Source organism: Phyllostomus discolor, chromosome 5, assembly GCF_004126475.2.
Source record: "Phyllostomus discolor isolate MPI-MPIP mPhyDis1 chromosome 5, mPhyDis1.pri.v3, whole genome shotgun sequence".
NCBI classification, from domain to species: Eukaryota; Metazoa; Chordata; class Mammalia; order Chiroptera; family Phyllostomidae; genus Phyllostomus; species Phyllostomus discolor.
This window is the reverse complement of record NC_040907.2, coordinates 9,608,618-9,627,006: the sequence shown is the minus strand read 5'-3', so window position 1 is coordinate 9,627,006 and position 18,389 is coordinate 9,608,618. Positions and strand designations below refer to the sequence as shown.

The 18,389-nt window shown below is 41.9% G+C and overlaps 1 protein-coding gene across 3 annotated transcripts in view; it reads left to right on the top strand.

The window, feature by feature from the left end:
* The first annotated feature begins 2,047 nt into the window (after nucleotides 1-2,047).
* The window catches only part of FBXO42 (F-box protein 42), an 83,776-nt gene continuing 67,434 nt past the window's right edge, over nucleotides 2,048-18,389 (top strand). Inside the window, exons 1-2 of one of the 3 annotated variants that reach the window (XM_036025369.1) lie at nucleotides 2,048-2,268; nucleotides 10,650-10,789. In XM_036025369.1, coding sequence (XP_035881262.1) covers nucleotides 10,693-10,789 — 97 coding nt within the window. In that variant the 5' untranslated portion in view covers nucleotides 2,048-2,268; nucleotides 10,650-10,692. Of the gene's footprint in view, nucleotides 2,269-2,791; nucleotides 2,879-10,649; nucleotides 10,790-18,389 lie in introns of all 3 variants that reach the window. The other 2 variants (XM_036025370.1, XM_028512949.2) reach the window with 2 other exon arrangements.

Below are 18,389 nucleotides of genomic sequence, written 5' to 3'. Positions count from 1 at the left end.
TCCTTCATTATTTTTTCAAATAAATTTTCACTTTCTTGCTCCCCCCTTCTCCTTCTGGCAACCCTCTGATTCGGATGTTGGGACATTTAAAGATGTCCTGGAGGTTCCTAAGCCTCTCCTCATTTTTTTGAATTACTGTTTCTTCATTCTGTTCTAGTTGGATGTTTCTTTCTTCCTTCTGGTCCACACTTGATTTGAGTCCCGGTTTCCTTCCTGCCACTGTTGGTTCCCTGTACATTTTCCTTTATTTCACTTAGCATAGCCTTCATTTTTCCATCTAATTTGCGACCAAATTCAACCAATTCCTTGAGCATCCTGATTACCAGTGTTTTGAACTGTGGATCTGATGGGTTGGCTACCTCTTCATCATTTAGTGGTATTTTTTCTGGAGCTTTGATCTGTTCTTTCATTTGGGACATTTTTTTTTTATCTTGGTGCACCTGTTACGTAGTATGGGGTGGAGCCTTAGGTGTTCACGAGGGTGGGGCAACCCATGTTGCTGTGTTGTGATGCTGTATGTGGGGCAAGGGTCCGAGAGGGAACAATGGCACTTGGTCCGCTCTCTGCCAGTTTTCAGTCACTTCCCCCACTACCCACAAGGAAATTGGGCCCTTCTGGTGCTGATTCCTGGGTGGGTGGATTTGTGTATGTTCTAGGACCCTGTGGGTCTCTCCAAAGAACTCTCCTGTGAGGCTGGGAGTTTTTCCTGCTGGCACTGTAATCCCCACAGGTGTTTTCAATCAGAGGGTTGAGGCTTTATTTCCCCACACTGGAGCCCTGGGTTGGGTGGTCTGTCTCACTCCCCAGTTGTTCTTTCCAGTTTATCTGCATGAGAATGCGGGACCACCCCGCTCCACCAGCCGCCACCTGGCAGCGAGTCCTCTCCGCCTGGCTGCCCGTCTCTGCCAGTCCTACCAGTCTGGATGAATGATTCTTCTTTAACTCCTTGGTTGTCAGACTTCCATAGAGTTCAATTTTCTGTCTGTTCTGATGGTTTTTTGTTTTTAAATTTTTTGTTGTCCTTCTTTTGGTTGTGGAAGGAGGCACAGTGTATCTACCTATGCCTCCATCTTGGCCGGAAGTAAATCAGTATTTCTCATACTGGGATTCCATGAGTGTATTTCCAGAAGTTTCTTCTTTATTCATGTTTCAGGAACACGGATCTAGGGATTTCTAGAGTGAGGATGACTCAAGTCTGCTTAATGGTGCCCTTCCAATTTGAGAGGGGACTTGGGTTCTGATCCAGCTGGGTATCCCAAGAGATATCCCAGAATCCATTTTACCCCAGAGTGGTGGACTGGCACCTCAAGCTTCCTTTGGTTTTCTGTGCAAGCAATGAGGACTAAAGCCCTTAGTTTCTGTATCTCTAGCATTGCCTTTTCTTTAGACCACATGCTGTCCTGTTGGGTTCAAGATTCTCATCTACACACCAGATTGCTTCTTTGGAAGGTGGATTTTGCTGGACTCTGCTGTCTGGCCTGGGGACAGTGACAGTGGAAAGTACAGGAGCTTGAGAACCAGACAAGGCAGAGTTCAAATTCTACCCTGCCTCCTCTCCCCAATTTCTGTGGCCTTGGGAAAATGTCTGATACTTCTCTGTGCCTGTTTCCCCATCTGAGAAATGAAGCTAGTAACAAGTCACAGAGTAGCTGTTATAGTAAACGGGGGCTTCCCTCCTTCAGTAAACATCTAAGAACATCCATTTCCAATTCCCACAGTCCACCCCTGTGCTCTTTGGGACCCCAGAGGTACAAAAGAGTTTATTCCTGGCCGAACTTCCATCATGGTCTCAAGCCAGTTGCCCCAGGCACTGAGAATGGGGGTGGGTGCAGACCTGGGGTAGGCTCTAACCACCAAAGGAAGAAGGATGCAGAAGCATCCGACTTTCCTTCACTCCAGGGGGCTGGGTTCCACGGGGTGAACCTCAGCCTGCGACCACGCCCTTTCCCGAAAGGGCAACGCCCCCAGGCCGCCCGCGCGGGCCGCTGAGCTGACGTGCGCGCGCAGGCGCGCACGCGTTTCCTCCACGCCGGGCCCGGGCGCATGCGTATTCCGCGCTGTCTTCTCCAGGCCAGAGCTGCCCCGGCGGCGGCATTTGAGTCGAGGAAGATGGCGGCTCCTGGCGGTTTACAGTCCGGCCAGCTGTGAGGAGCCCCGAGTGCGGCAAGCGCTGCCTGAGGCGGAACGCCTCTGCACTGGCCCTGTCCCGGCTCCCTCACCGCTGTCGTCAGCGGAGCTAACCCGAGAGCGTGGCGCGGGCTGGGCCAGGTGAGGTCTCTCCGCATCCCAGGGCCGCGGCGGGCAGCTGGAGCCTCCTGCCCTTTATGCGCCGGGCCCGCAGCGGGCAGTGGGCGCTCCGGGTTCCACGCAGGCCCTGCACCCCCGCGCGGTGGTCGGTGCCGGCTGGCCTGGAGACCTTGCCGTCGTCATTCTCGGCCTCCCTAGGTTAAGCGAGGAGGAGGAGGAGGAGGAGGAGGAGGAGGAGGAGAGACCCTCTCCAGCCAGCCATTGGGATGGGAGTGAACCCAGCCCCTCTCTTCAAGCAGGGCGGTTCTTATCCCCCCAGCGGGCCGAGAATGGGTGTGTGACGTGGGCAAGGATGGCTGTAGGGATGTCAGGTAATCTTTCCCCGCCTGCGAATGTTTAGCGAGAGAGAAGCTGGAGGCCGGTGCCCTGCAAAATTGGGGCTGCGGCGAGGGGCCAGCCTCTCTGAAGCCGCAGCTGCAAAGGGAAGATTTTGGAATTGACCTAAAAAATAAAACACAAGCAGCCTTTCCTACGTAGCCCTTAGCTTTTTGAGTGTTCCGCCAGCGAAGTGGGAACCATGGATCTCTTTGGTTGAGACAGCAATCCACGTTGAGCCTGTACAAGCCTTCTGGTGAGAATTGTTGGTGTAAACGGAACGGTGAGAGGGTGGGAATGAATTTGTAAACGAAGAGAAAAAAAAAGGATCTTGATAGTCTCTGCAGAGTAACTTCGGTGCTAATGAAGTCCTCGTTCGTTTGAAACCTTTGAGTTGTTAAGATTCGAAATAGCCAGCTGCTTTGGTCTGTACAGTCGCCCGAGTTTTATTAGGAAAGTAAAAGCTTCGTTTCTTAATTGCCAAGCTTTTTGGACCTCTGAATGGTAGGATTCTGATTGCTCTGGATGAAACTTCAGACACGCTACCAGCTCTCACTTGCGGGCGGGGACGTTGTACGATGCTCGTTCTGTTTTGAGAATAACTTTTTTGTTGTTCAGATGCTGATTTAGGGGCTGATTCAGTTTCTGTAACTAGGGAAGTCGGTTTGAAGTCCCGCGGTTTGTTTTTTTTTTTCTCCCCCTTAGGAATTGATGGCTTCAGTTGGAGTTGTGCTGTGGGGAATTGTGGAGGTGATGGCTTTGGATTGGACACTTCAAATACCTTTTGTAAAGTTAAATTTGTTTTGCAGTGCTTAAGAATGATGACGTCATGTGGGCTTGCCGGGTACAGGGAAAACTGGGAGGAAATGCCATCATTACATTTGAACCTTGAGAATTCACTCTGTAGCTTTTACAGTGAAGAGGGATGCTCTGGGTCGAATCCCAACTTGGAGCATATTCATGTGTGTCATTTGATTGGACGTCCTTTCATTTATATGTTGTCATTCTATACCCTGTAATTGTTTGCTTCTGACAAGCCCAGTATAAATGGGTTATTCACTCTACATTGACCCACGGATGTTTTGTGTATTTCAAAAATCTTTTAATTGCTAACATGACAAGTGTTTAATATCAGCTTATATTTTCACCATTTTACCTTCTCTTAAAGCCATCTCCATAGAGATTTGTAGGTTTTTTTGTTTGTTTGTTTTTAGTGCCTTTGCTAAGGGTATAAACTTGAACCAACAACTTCTCTGTTGTGGAAAATTGGGGAGCCACTGTGTCTTTCAATTTGCTAATAATAAAGAGTCACAAAATTAATGCAGTGAAACATCCTGGCGGTTCAACATCGTGCTTCTTGGCATAATGTGTGGCGTTGTTGTGCTAAATCATCATCAGGTATTGATGTGACTTCACGATGCCCATGACATCATTCACTCCCCAGCATTTTGCCTTTTGCAATTCCTTACCTTCTCAGGGTCTTCACAAAAAGAACAGGGTCAGGAAAAATAGCTTAGGATGCTTCTTAGTGTCTGATTTCTAGAAGAGAAACTTAATTTAACACTGCCTTATGTAGTTCAAATCATTCTGTAACATTCAGAGCTGTGTGATTCCTACCTATTATGAAGAGCAGGCACAGAAAAGACGAGCAAAACCTCTGGGTTTTACAACAATATTGAGGGCCCAAGGAGATGTTATCACAATGATGAACAAGTATGTGACTATCTTTGTGATACCAGGTTTGTTTAGGTCTGTGAATTAACAATTCTTTTTTAAAAAAATTAATTTATTTTTGGAGAGTGGGGGAGGGAGGAAGGAGAGGGAGAGAAACATCGATGTGTGAGGGAGACAGCAATCAGTCGCCTCTCACACCCCCCAAACCCGGGACCAGACCTGCAACCCAGGCATGTGCCTCAAACCAGGCGACCCTTTGGGTTGGCAAAACAATGCCCCACCCACTGAGCTACACCATTCAGGGCTAACAGCTCTTTATAAAACCGAAAGCCATTTTAATGCCCTTCCCACTTCATAAGATCCTCTTGTGCATCAAAGGAGGTAATGTTTGTAAAACTACTTTGTAAAATAAAGGGTAAAAGTAAGATTGATCTTTCAATAAATCACTGTTATGAAAACATCTATCTAGGGCCCTCTTTGCGTTGGGCACTTTGGAAAGGAGGTACTCATGATTCTAGGACAAGACAGCTTTTGGTCTCAAGTTGCCTACAGTCTGGGTGGGGAGTCAGACAAGGAAACAAGTTAAGTACTATATGTTGTAGTGTAACAAGGGCCTGAATCCAACCAACCAGGGGTTCTCAGTGCCAGGATAGCTTCCTCAACCTTTCCTATTCTGCAGAAAAATCTGCCTTTTGTGAGTGAGTTGCTTTTTATAAAAACTTCTTAAAAATTCTGTCATGAGTTACTTTCTCCTTTTATTCATTCACTGTCAAGACACTTCCCACACAGTATGCCCCAGTTATGGTTCCTGCATTCTCAAAAATCGGCAAGAGTCTTGGGAGAACCTTTTTGAGAATGAGTCATAGGCATTGGCAACTAACACAAACATTGCAGCTGCAATTAAAATATCTCAGGTTACTGAGTGGTGGTAACTTAGAGTGATGATGCTTTTGTTTTTGTTTTGTCTTATGTTTTTTAAAAAGATTGTACTTATTTATTTATTTTGTAAAGATTTAATTCTTTACTTTTAGAGAGGGAAGGGAGGGAGGGAGGGAGAGAGAGAGAGAGAGAGAGAGAGAGAAAGAGAGGGAGAGGGAGAGAGAGGGAGGGAGGGAGGGAGGGAGGGAGAGGGAGAGAGAGAAAACATCAATGTGCAGTTGCTGGGGGCTGTGGCCTGCAACCCAGGCATGTTCCCTTGATTGGGAATCGAATTTGCGATACTTTGGTTTGCAGCCGCGCTCAATCCATTGAACTACGCCAGCCAGGTTACTTACTTATTTTTAAAGGGGAGTGGAGGGAGAAAGAGAGGGAGAGAAACATTGATTGGTTGCCTCTCGCATGCCCCCAACTGGGAACTGAACCTGCAGCCCAGGCATATGCCCTGACCAGCAAGGGAACCAGCGACCCTTTGGTTTGTGGGACGATGCCCAATCCACTGAGCCGCACCAGTCAAGGCAGCACTGTGTGATTTTAACTTGACCACGTTTTGTTAATAAATGTTTAGATGCCACTCAGAATGTTGACCGAAAGTGGTGATTAGTACTGTCTCTTTTTTCCCAATAATAAATACAATGAGAAAGTCTTTTTCCTTTTTTGGTAAAACTGACGCTTAAGCCAAAACTATAGTAAACTACTTTACAGAATCTGTTTATGTGAATTGAGATTATTTAGTATTGCTGATAATGAACTTATTATGGCCCATTACAAGTACCTCATCTGAGCTCAGTAGTAGTTTTATAACTAATTTTCATGTTGTTGCCTATATTGCTAAAGTTATATGAGTTTTTGGATTGAATGGAATCTTTAAGGGTGCAGCATTGGTTGAACATGTACACTCTGTGTCTTACCTGAAAGTGAATGCTTCAAGGTTGTGGTTGACCGAAAAGTGAAGATGATGTGTTCATTTTCTATAGTATATGTTGTTAACATGTAGAAGGATGTGATCTACAGAAAAATTGCCCAGTATATACTCATAAAACATCCTATTTTTAAAATTGTTTTTAATGATATTTTTCTCAATGTCTTTTAAAATTATAACTATAGTATAATTTTGCCTTTCCTTACTGATGCATCTATTGGAAAACACATTTCCCTTGAATTCTGGTGTTCCTGTTTTAAATTTTTATTTTTTAATTTATAAAGTTTCCTCCCAAGTTTTTATTTATTTATTTTTCCAGTGTTGCTGGTCTGTATTTTGCTTCAAAGGTGGAAGAGTCTTGTGGTGCTTTGATGCCTGTTTATTTACGTAAGTCCAATAAATGTGTAGATATTATACAAAGCAGTAGTTAATTGAAAAGTTTTATTACTCTGGCCCTGGCCAGGTGCTCAGTTGGTTAGAGTGTTGTCCCAATACACCAGTGTTGTGGATTTGATATCTGGTCAGGGCACATATAAGAATCAACCAATAAATGCATAACTAAGTGAAACAAATCGATGTGTCTGTCTTTTTCTCAAATCAATAAGTAAAAATAAAAATAATTTTTAAAATATTTACTTTTAGGGAGAGAGGAAGGGAGGAAAAAGGAGGGAGAGACACATCAATGGATGGTTGCCTATCATGCATGCCCCCACCCCTGTCCTGCAGCCCAGACAGATGCCCTGACTGGGAATTGAACTGGTGACTCTTTGATTTGCAGGCCAGCACTGAATCCACTGAGCCACACCAGCCAGGGCTAAAAATAAAAAAATAAAAATTATTACTCTGGACAGTAACTTACTTTCTGGTTTTTGGTAACATAATAGATTTGAGGTAGTTCATTTAATTCTATAAAGGCAAACCAGTTTTAGTTTTAGCTAATAATATTCCCTTAGAATATTTAGTATTTAGGATACTTTTTATTTCAACTACCTTAAGGAACCCACTAATATGGCACACATACTTGTGGGGGGGGCTCCACCCACAGAGCCCCCACCCTACCCCCACTTGCCATGGATGAGAATAAGTCTACCAAGACATGATCTGCTTGGGGAGGAAAGGTGGCTGATCTCTCAAAGGAGAAGGGCCAGGAGCCTTTTCCTCAAGGGAGCCTTTGAGGAGCCTTTTCCTCAGTCGGCTTTTATTGGGTTCAATTTACACAGTAATATAGGTAAAGCTCATCAATCATTGTCATCAATGGATAATACACAAAGAACTACGAGGGCTTATTCTGAGTCAGGGTTAGTTAGCTAAAGGGCTATAAAACTTTGGGAAACAGTCATTTCCTGCTCAGACCCTTATCAGAAACTTGAGAGCATTCTTAGCAAAGCAGGTTTCACAGGATTTTTTATATTCTTCCTTAGACCTGATCGCCCCAGGGAACCCGCCCTTTCCAGCACAGGGATGCACCACCCTCTGTCATTGTTTCAGGCTTAAGTCAGGCAGGGGAAGTAAGGCAGCTAAGAGATTAGGAGACTTCTTGCAGACGGAATGAGGACTCAGGCTATGTCAAAGCTGAGGGGTGAATGTCAATCACCCCCTTTTCCTATAGCCCCCAAGTCCTTCCCTGGGGGCCTTTTTGTGACCATGCCTGTCTTAGGTCGTCCCTCCCTTGAGGAATCTCCCATCCAGGTACTAACCAGGCCCAACCCTGCTTAGCTTCCGAGATCTGACGAGATCGGGTGCGTTCAGAGTGGTATGGCCGTACCCCTTGAGGAATCTTACCTGTCATTGGCTAACCGATCAGGCTCGGGGCCAAGCAGGGTGAAGTAAAGGTAGAGGCAATGCCCCTGCCAGGGAGATAAGCTTTGTCTCCTTAGTGGCCCATGGTCTCAAGGTCTCTCACTCAGCCTTAGCCCTGGGGGGTTACAGTTTCTGAAACCAAGCAGGGCGGTTCCCAACACATACTCCTCCAAATTTGTGTTTCCTTTATTATTTTCATTTTAAATGTTTAATTTGCATTGTGATTTGGAGAACAAGGAATTTTTTTCCAGAATGAACCTCTTGGCTTATTGAAGAGAGATTGATGTTAATTATTAATTCATCAGTGTACTTTTACTAAATGTTGTCAGATGGAAGTCAAAGGAAAATGGAATTTGTCCTTTTATTTCAGTATTTCTCCTTCAAGCTTTTTTTTTTTCTTTCTTTTTCTAGTAGTTTTGCTGTCTGTTGCCAGAAAGCAACATTGTCTTGTCTTGGGATTGAGCAGTATTGTGTTTGCAGGGCTGCCTTCTTAGTTTTGCTTTGAGATGTTTAATAAAACCTTTGTAAATACATTCTTTGGTCTACTCAAGATCAAGCAAGCTGCTTTCTTCGTTATTAATGAATCTAAAGTTTTATATTCCTGCTCTTGCTGGCCTGCTCAGCTGGTTAGAGCATTGTCCGGCTACCTCAAGGATGCAGGCTTGATCCCCAGCAAGGGCACATGTAAGAATCAACCAATAAGTGCACAAATAAGTGGAACAACAAATCAATGGGTTTTTTTAAATTTATTTTTATTTTTTATTTCAATGTGTTTTTTTAGCTCTCTCTCAAATCAATAAAATTTTAAATGGGTTCTTCAAATTTTGATTTGTCTGTCTTCCTTATCTCTCCCCTTTTTCTTAGTAAATGCAGTTCTTTTTTTCCAAAAGTATGTGTATTTCATAAATCATAATGGAATTTGGGAACACAATTTCCCATAGAGCTGCATGATGACTGGTGGGTTAGAATTTCACCTCTTATTTAATTTAAAAGCAACTGAATAGTAATGAAATCTTGGAAGACATCACGCTAGGTGAAATAAGCCAGACACAAAAGAGCAAATATTGTAGGACTACACTTGGTGACGTGTGTGGAGTAGTCCGGTTCCCAGAAAGAGAGAGTGGAATGCTATGTGCCAGGGGCTGGGAGGGACTGGAGTCCATGTTTAATGGGTCTGGCATTTCAGTTCAGGATGATGACCGAGTTCTGGAGTTGGTTGTTAGTGATGGCTACACAACCACATGAATGTACTTAATGCCACTGAACTACATATGCAAACAGTGATTAAAGTGGCAAATTTTGTATATATTTTACCACAATTTTTAGTAAGTATAACTTAAAAATGTACATATTCTCTGTGAGCTGGCTCGATGACCATTTATTTTAATGTAGTAATTAAGATAGGCTTTGGCCCTAAGTAAACTTAGGCTTGTACCCTAGTTTAGCTGCTTTCCTTGGTTGTGGTCCTTAGCTTCTCTAAGGTTCAGGTTTTTATTTTTTAAAAGATTTTATGTATTTATTTTTAGAGAGGGGGAAGGGAGGGAGGATGAGAGGGAAAGGAATGTTGACTTGCAAGAGGTTGCCTTTCACATGTCCCCAGCTGGGGACCCAGCCTGCAACCCAGCCATATGCCCTGACTGGGAATTGAACCTGCAACCTTCGGGTTTGCAGGCTGGCACTCAGTCCTCCAAGCCCCACCAGCCAGGGCTAAGTTTCAGTTTTTTAATCTATAAAATAGGGATAATGGTGTCTATTGCAGAAAAATTAAATGTGGGAGTTCATGTGAACTTCTTAGCACATTGCTTACCCCATAGTAAACATTCAAATCTTAAACATTATTATATTGTTTTATGGAACATTAAAACTGGGACAAGGGAGACTTATGTCCTGGCTTCTCCATGGTGTGGCCCCGTAGCACGCCCGTCCTGCGCCAGGAGTACCTGTTTCCTTTTCTCCCCGTGCTTCTCTCTCTGCCCTTGATTGGAGAGTTGGGCTTGCTTGTGGCTTCCTTTGACATCATGGCTCTGATGTTTCTTAAATCCGTCTAATGTGATCTTTTATGCTTCTTGGTTTTCCAGGGGTGTTAGTAGAGCATATCTTCTAATTTGGCTGCACGAGTATTCACAACTGAGTCTGTTATTTCACCTCTCTTCCCTTAAGGTTAAAAACCTACATCAACAAAGTCCACTTCTTAATATTCCCATTTCTGTAGCTAGAATAATTTTATTCTGGTCTGATAGACCACAAAACCGGGAATCATTTTTTATACTTTTTCATCTCTGTATCCTGCCATGTAGTTCTGTATTGTCTTCCTCAGTATCCCCCCTGTTTCCCTGTTCCTTGTTATATTTGCTGCCATGACTCTAGACCAGGCTTATGAGCTGAAGGCAGACTAAATTCGTGTTATACTTCTTAGCTGGTCTTTTTTCCCTGTGCTCTGCCATTTGCTAGTTGTGTGTGATCTCAGTCTCTGTCTTCAGAATGGGAATTACAATTCTTATCTCATGACATGTGTAAAATGCTTAACTAAAGGCCTAACACATGGTAACACTCAGTTAACAGTAGTTACTGTTATTTAAGATTGAGGTGACAGTTTATGACAGACCAGCCTTAAAGGACTGTTATCTGAAGGGTTTCTCCACTGATTAAGAACTTATGGGAACTCATTGCCTATCTCCCCTGCTTATCTTTGAAGGTTTCCATATGGCTCTCATTGTACATTTCCAACCCTATTTTCCATGACACTCGTCATGCAGTCTGTTCCAGCCAGGATAGTCTCGCCGCCTCTCATATGTATCATGTTCACTTGCACAACCGGAATGTTTATTTTCCTAGGTAGGAGGCAGTTTTTTTCATATAACCACTCTATCTAGTTCTGTAGAGTATTCCTGTGTACTCTATCATTTAGCTGCTGTTGCCTTTGTACAATTAGGTTAAAGTTTATATCCTAGAAGAAAAGTATTGTGCTAATTAATTCCTGCCAAATAACTTAAAAATGATACATCATGCAGTATAATTCATATGTAATATTTTAGTGCCTTATAGGCACATTTAGTGCTTCTGTACTAGGCACTGAAACATTCATTCAGCACATATAGGAGATCCTTGACATTTCGTCCAATGTCATTTCCTTGTATTGTTGTATGTGATGCCATAAGAACTTTTGTTTATCCTTATGGTAAGATTGGTTTTGTTATATGTTTTGCTTAAAGTCACAGGACCTATCGAGGACATTAAGTGAGGACTTAGTGTACTTTTGATTCTTATAGGTTGATGTTCCTCATGAGTTTTCTGAAATATTGCGTGATCACAACTGTTGAATTATTCTTGCCTTTTTGTTTCATTGGGCCATTCATTCAACAAACATTTATTGAACGCTGCCACTGTGTGCTAGTCATGCATGGGTTAAGGTGTTAGGGGTACAGTGGACAAAAACAGGCAAAGTCTCTGATTTCCTGGGTCTTAGTTTGAGATTAGAGAAAGCAGTTAATGAATGAACAACATTTCAGATAATAGTAAGTACTACAAAGAAAATGAAATGGTGTGATAATGACGTGGGGCCGAAAGGGGAGACTAATTGCAGTCACGCACAGTTTAACAATGGGAGTACGTTCTGAGAAGCGCTTCTTTAGGTGACTTTGTTGTGTGAACGTTGTAGAGTATGCTCACACAGAGCTGGGCGTGGTGTAGCCTGCTGGACACCGAGACTCTCTGGTGCACTGTTGAGTCGTACGCACGGTCTGTCCTTGACAGAAAGGTCATTTTGCAGCACATGACTGTGATTGAGGTTACTGGTTCAGAGAAGGCCTCAGTGCGAAGGCGATGTTCAGGGCGAGCGACACAAGGCAGGTTGTGTAATGCTAAGTTTCAGGGACAGAAGGACTAGCAAGTGCAGAGGACTGAAAAGTAGGAACCAGGATTCATTCAGATTTCCAAAGTGCATTTGGTTGTTATTTAGATTTTGCTTCTTAATCTAACAGGCCTCCTCCCCCTTTTTTTCTTTCCCTCAATGGCATTGACTTTTTGAAGAGACCAATCTGGTTCTCTGGTAGACTTTTTGACATTCATGATTTGTCTCAGTGCTTATTTAACTCCTTCCTTTATCTCCTTTTAAGTAAGATAAGACTACAGGCTTGATTGTATTCAGATTTGCAATCCTTTGTGACACTGTGGACTCATATCATTTGATGTCACCTTTTTCCATTAATTTGATGATTTGGTTGACGTGGAAGTCCTAGATCTCTCTATTTTAAAGGTTTCCCTTTACGGTGATCAAATGGTTTGTGGGGTGGCAGTGTAACACAATGTAATTGCTCTTATTTCTCAACCATATTTCACCTGTTGTTTTTGCATCCATTAATGATCCTTTCCTGAAACAGTTGTTTCATTGGAAGTTGCAAAAGAATGGTGATGGTGTTAATCTTTCCACGTTTATTAGCTGGCAAGATATTATCAGTTGAGAATGAGCTATTAACAGTCTAATTCTGCTTTCTTTTTTTTTTTTTTCTTAAGATTTTATTTTTAGAGAGAGGGAAGGGAGGGAGAAAGCAAGGGAGAGAAACTTTGTTGCTTCTCCCCTGACTGGGGACCAAACCTGAAACCTAGGCATGTGCCCTTCCCTTATCATGGGTCCAACCTGTGACTTTTCTCTTTGTGGAATGACGCCCAACCAACTGAGCCACACTGGTCAGGGCTAATTCTGCTTTTCATTGTCAGTTTTCTTAGCAAAGAATTGATGTCTGCTGTGGTGGCAAATAAGTTTCTTTGCTATTTTCTGTATCACTATGGGCACGTGAATTAACTCCTTCCTTCCTTCCTTCCTTCCTTCCTTCCTTCCTTCCTTCCTTCCTTCCCTCCCTCCCTCCGTCCCTCCGTCCCTCCCTCCCATACATAGTTCCAGCCATTAGTTTTTTTGACACTGACCTTTGGCCAGTATAAATCTCTTCTTCAAGCTGGTCATATGCCCTTTTGACATGCCCCCATTGGTGTTTGGCTTGTTTTCTGTCACAACAAGGTTATCTCACGTTAACCTTGTAATCCCCCCATCCTTGACCTGAAATCAGTCATTTTTCTAGGAAGACCTGATTGCTTTTTTTGTAGGGAACCCATTAGAAACCAAGCTCATTGCTGCTAGGTCTTCATTATTTATAGGTCCTTTGAACGTGCAGAGCTAGAAAACATGTTTTTTTAGAAATCAAAACTTTAGCCCTGGTTGGTGTGGCTCAGTGGATTGAGTGCCAGCCTGTGAACCAAAGGGATGCTGGTTCAATTCCCAGTCTGGGCACATACCTGGGTTGCAGGCCAGGTCCCCAGTAGGAGGCATTCGAGAGCCAACCACACATTGATGTTTTTCCCTCCCCATCTCCTTCCCTTTCTCTCTCTCTCAAAAAAAAAAAATTGAATTAAAAACCCACAAAACTTTATACTGATATTTCCAGTTTAGTTTTAACATGTTACTTGTTTTTGCTTTCTTTGTGATTTTTTTTTTCTTTTTTTAAAGATTTTTATTTATTTATTTTTAGGGAGAGAAGGGAGGGGGGGAGAGAGAGAGAATGACAGAGAGAGAAACATCAATGTGCGGTTGCTAGGGGTTATGGCCTGCAACCCAGGAATGTATCCTGGCTGGGAATCGAACCTGGGACACTTTGGTTCCCAGCCCGCGCTCAATCCACTGAGCTATGCCAGTCAGGGCTAGCTTTCTTTGTGATTTTTAAAAAAGATTTTATTTAGCCTTGGCTGGCGTAGCTCAGTGGATTGAGCGCGTGTGGGCTGTGAACCAAAGCTTCACAAGTTTGATTCCCAGTCAGGGCACATGCCTGGGTTGCAGGCCATGGCCCCCGGCAACCGCACGTTGATGTTTCTCTCTCTCTCTTTCTCCCTCCCTTCCCTCTCTAAAAATAAATAAATAAAATCTTTTTTAAAAACTTTAAGATTTTTAAAGAAGATTTTATTTAGTTTTAGAGAGAGGGGAAGGGAAGAAGAAAGAGAGGGAGAGAAAAATCGATAGGTTCCCTCTCACTAGCCCCCTATTAGGGGACCTGGCCCTGACTGGGAATTGAACCAGTGACCTTTTGGTTTATAGGCCAGCGCTCAACCCACTGAGGCACACCAGCCAGGGCTGTGATTCTTTTTATGCTCAGGATGTTCTTTCTGTCTGTTAGGGTCCAGTCAAAAAATGGAAAACATACTAGATATTTCTTTTTTTTTTTTAAGATTTTATTTATTTTTAGGGAGGGAGGGGAAGGGGGAGAGAGAGAGAGAGAGAGAGAGAGAGAGAGAGAGAAACATCAATGTGCGGTTGCTAGGGGTTATGGCCTGCAACCCAGGAATGCACCCTGGCTGGGAATCGAACCTGAGACACTTTGGTTCCCAGCCCACGCTCAATCCACTGAGCTATGCCAGCCAGGGCTTAGATATTTCAAATAGAGAAGATTTAATGTGGGGAATTGGTTACATGTGTGTTGTAAGACCGAGAGCAGAAAAGAGGAGGGTAGGGTAGCTTAGATATTAATAACTGTAGGATGAAACTGTTGTCTCAAAAGTTGGGGGAACAAAAGGGATAGATGTTATTCCCTGCACGTTTAAAGGATATGGAGACGGGATCACCACCTTAAGCACTGCCTCCACTTTCAGAGCTGGGGCCATGAGGAGGGATCGCCAAGAACCTCATGGCTGGTGCTTGAGCCATCCTCCTCCTCCTAGTTTTTATTTGTTTCTGGTTTATCCTTTCAGTGTTTCTCTTTGCAAAAATAAGCAAATATCTACATATATATTTCTCCTTTTGAACAAAATAAACAAATTTTGTTTATTTTTAGAGAGAGGGGAAGGGAGTGAGGAAGAGAGGAAGAGAAACGTGTGAGAGAAACATCATCGATCAGTTGCCTCTCACACTCCCCCACACTGGGGACCTTGCCTGCAACCCAGGCATGTGCCCTGACCAGGAGTCGAACCTGCTTCACAGGCAGTCACAGGTTTTCTTTCAGTCTACTGAGCCACACTAGCCAGGCCTACTTTTCTCCTTTTTTATATGAAAGGTTGCCATATTATTTACACTGTTCAGCACCTCTCTGTTCACATAATGTATCTTGGAGATCATGCCATATTGGAACAGAAGCAATCCTTAATCATTTATTTTTGTAGCTTTGTTTTGTGGATGTGCTAGATGTGTTCAGCTAGTCACTTTTTTCTTTTTTTAATCCTCCCCACACCAAGGACATTTTTTCATTGCTTTTTAGAGAGAGGAATGGAGAGAGAGAAACATCGATTGGCTGCCTTCCTTACACGCCTGGACCAGGGATTGCACAGACCTGGGATTGCACGGACCAGGGATAGTACTTTCCCAGAAATGAACCTGCATCCTAGGTGTGTAGTGCCCTGGTCGGGAATAGAACCTGCGACCATTCGGTTACGGGAGAATGCGCCAACTGAGCCACACCAGCCAGGGCTGGTCACTTTTTGACGGACATCAGTAAATAATGCTTTACTGTTGATCTTTCAAAAATAGATTTGGGTATCATATGTTAGAAGGAGCAGTAGGCTGAAAGACAAAGATAGAGAGGTTCTATTTTGCCACTAATTAGCTTCATGACCTTAAGGAAGTGAGTTAAGTTTTCTGACCTCAGTTTCCTCATTAATAAAATCAGGGTTCAATTGTTTCATAATATTAAAGACTTTTTGCTATAATATTTTATACTTTTCTGGAAGTTTTATTGGCTATATTTTAAACCCATTATTCAATGAAATATGTAAGGCTTAGGAATACTATAAATGAGAACATAAGCTTAAGTTTTAGAAGTACTACTGAGGGTTTTCTGAACTTGTGTCTGCTGTGGTGCTTGTTAAAAAAAAAATGGAAGAGTCCTGGACCCATCCCTATCTTCAGAAACAATATCTAGGAAGTTTACCGACTAGGTGGTTTTTTTTTTATGATCAAGTAAGCTTGCAAAACAAGATTTAATTCATGTGCATAGTCCACTTCTGTCCTTTTGGTGTCCTGGAGATAGGGAGTACTCAAGATATTATTTATTTCTCGTGAACTTCTTTGCTTTGACCACCACCAGAAAAAATATAAGTGGAAATGCTGACCTGAGAACCGAAAAGTTTCCGGTTCGCTTCCCAGCCGGGGCTGCAGGCCAGGTCCCCATCTGGGGCTGCAGGCCAGGTCCCCATCTGGGGGGGTGTGAGAGGCAGCGGATCGGTGCATCTCTCGCACACTGGTGTTTCTCTTCCTCTCTTCCTCCTTCCCTTCCCCCTCGCTAAAACTAACTAAAGAAAATCTCTAAAAATATATAAATAAAATTTGTACTGCTAATTTAAAAACAAACTTCCATCCCAGCGATTCTTTCATCTTTCCCACATATAAGATTATTTAATTTTACTATAATGTTTAACTCCCTTCATTTTGAAGTACCAAGAGGAACGATTTAAGAATGATACTTCATGTTTGTAGTTTCTTTAAAAAAAGAAATACAGTACACCTAAAACTAATAATGTATGTCAATTGTAATTGAAAAAATAAAAATAAATAAATATAATGTTTTATATTTTATTTTACAAAAAAATATTTTGGGGGGCAATAAAATTTTTTAACATTTCAACTACTTGTATCAAGTTTGTTCTTTTGCCATATTTGCTTTGGATTTTTAAAAAGGGAAATATAAGACACAGATAGCAGTTGAAATCCTATGTGTTCCCCCTTTTTTTTTAAGATTCTTATTTATTTATTTTTAGAGAGGGGAAGAGAGGGAGAAAGAGAAGCAGAGAAACATCAGCGTGCGGTTGCCTGTCACACACCCCCTACTGGGGACCTGGCCTACAACCCAGGCATGTGCCCTGACTGGGAATCAAACCAGTTACCCTTTGGTTCACAGGCTGTCACTCAGCCCACTGAGCCACACCAGCCAGGACCTATGTGTTCCCCTTCTGATCTCAATTGCCTTTATTTCTCTCTAAATAACCAAAATGGATTTGGTGTTTATCATTCCCAGGCATGTTTGTATATTTTACTATGCTGTATATTCGTGTATTCATAACACTAGATAGTAATAGTATTGTTATGTAGGTGTTTACTTAGTATGACTGTCAATTTTTAAAAAGTGAGCCATATTGTCCAAATTAGATTCTGTTTTTATGAAGCCATTTTTGTGAATGTAAAATATGAGTTGGTGAAGCACATCTTTACTAACGTACGTAACTTTTTTATTAATGAGTTCCCTTATTTTTAAAGTCTAATGTTAATGTGGCTAGCTGTAAGCTGGAAGTATGCATTTTATGAAGTGTATATTAAATGAAATACACATTTATTAATTTAATGAAAGCATCTTCATTTGTACTGCAACTAATTTTTCGATACCTACTGCTACTAAACCAGCAGAGGGGGCTAAGCAATGTAAAAAGTTGCCAGTGTCAATTCTGATGGAAAAACTGGAAAATTCGCTTCAGAATAGAAGTAGAATAAATAGAAAAGTCTTGGTGATTCTATCTTTGCATGTAATTGACTACATCTTGATTATTATAAATTTGATATCCCTACTGCAAGTGAATGTTAATAATAAAATTCTTCTGGAACATCTAAATCTTGAGCTTCTCCCCCACCCCCAATACATATGTATCATCTTACATTTCTTTCTAAATCAGATTCTGGTAGACAGCAAACATTTGATGCAGTTGTATTGTCTGGAATCTGAAAAATAATTTTTTCCTTCAGTTCTTTAAGTTTACAGATAACTCCTTGTTCTGGCCACAACACTATAAATAGGAAGTAATAATGAAGATAATTATGCTAACCTGCTGTTTCAGTTAAGTAGGCTTTTCTTTATAAAATTAAAATAAATACTTAGAAATGTAACTCTAGGCTTCCCTCAGGTACCATTGCATTTTATAAAAATGGATGTAAACAGAACTTGCGGCTAAGCTGATTTTAAAAGTTTCCTGTGTATTAGGCTTTTTGATTTGGAGTGTTTTTTGAATTGGATTGTTCAAAGTGTTATACTTTAACCATACTATGAGTCATTTTGGAGCAAAATAAGAGAAGAATTTTTTTTTCTCTTCTAGTGTAATATAAGCAGATGAGCATTAGTACAAATAAAATGCCTACGTTTAGTTACTTTATTGGTAAATACAGTTTCTATAATTCTCTGTAAATGACTATAACTAGAAAATTGCTTTTGGACATTTAAAGAAAATAGTTCTTATTTATATACAGAGTGTTCTACTCTACTCATAAGGCAGAAATGGGAATATTTCATATTTGCATGAAGTGACAGTAATCTCTATTAAAATGCAACTAGAAATTTTAAAATCATTTGGAAATCAAGAAATGATATATTTTTCACATGATGAAAAACAGTTTCAGGAACTTTTAGAGATAACATCGTGGGATTAATTGTGGGATGATTACTTGACATTAGAAAGACACAGCATATACATACATATA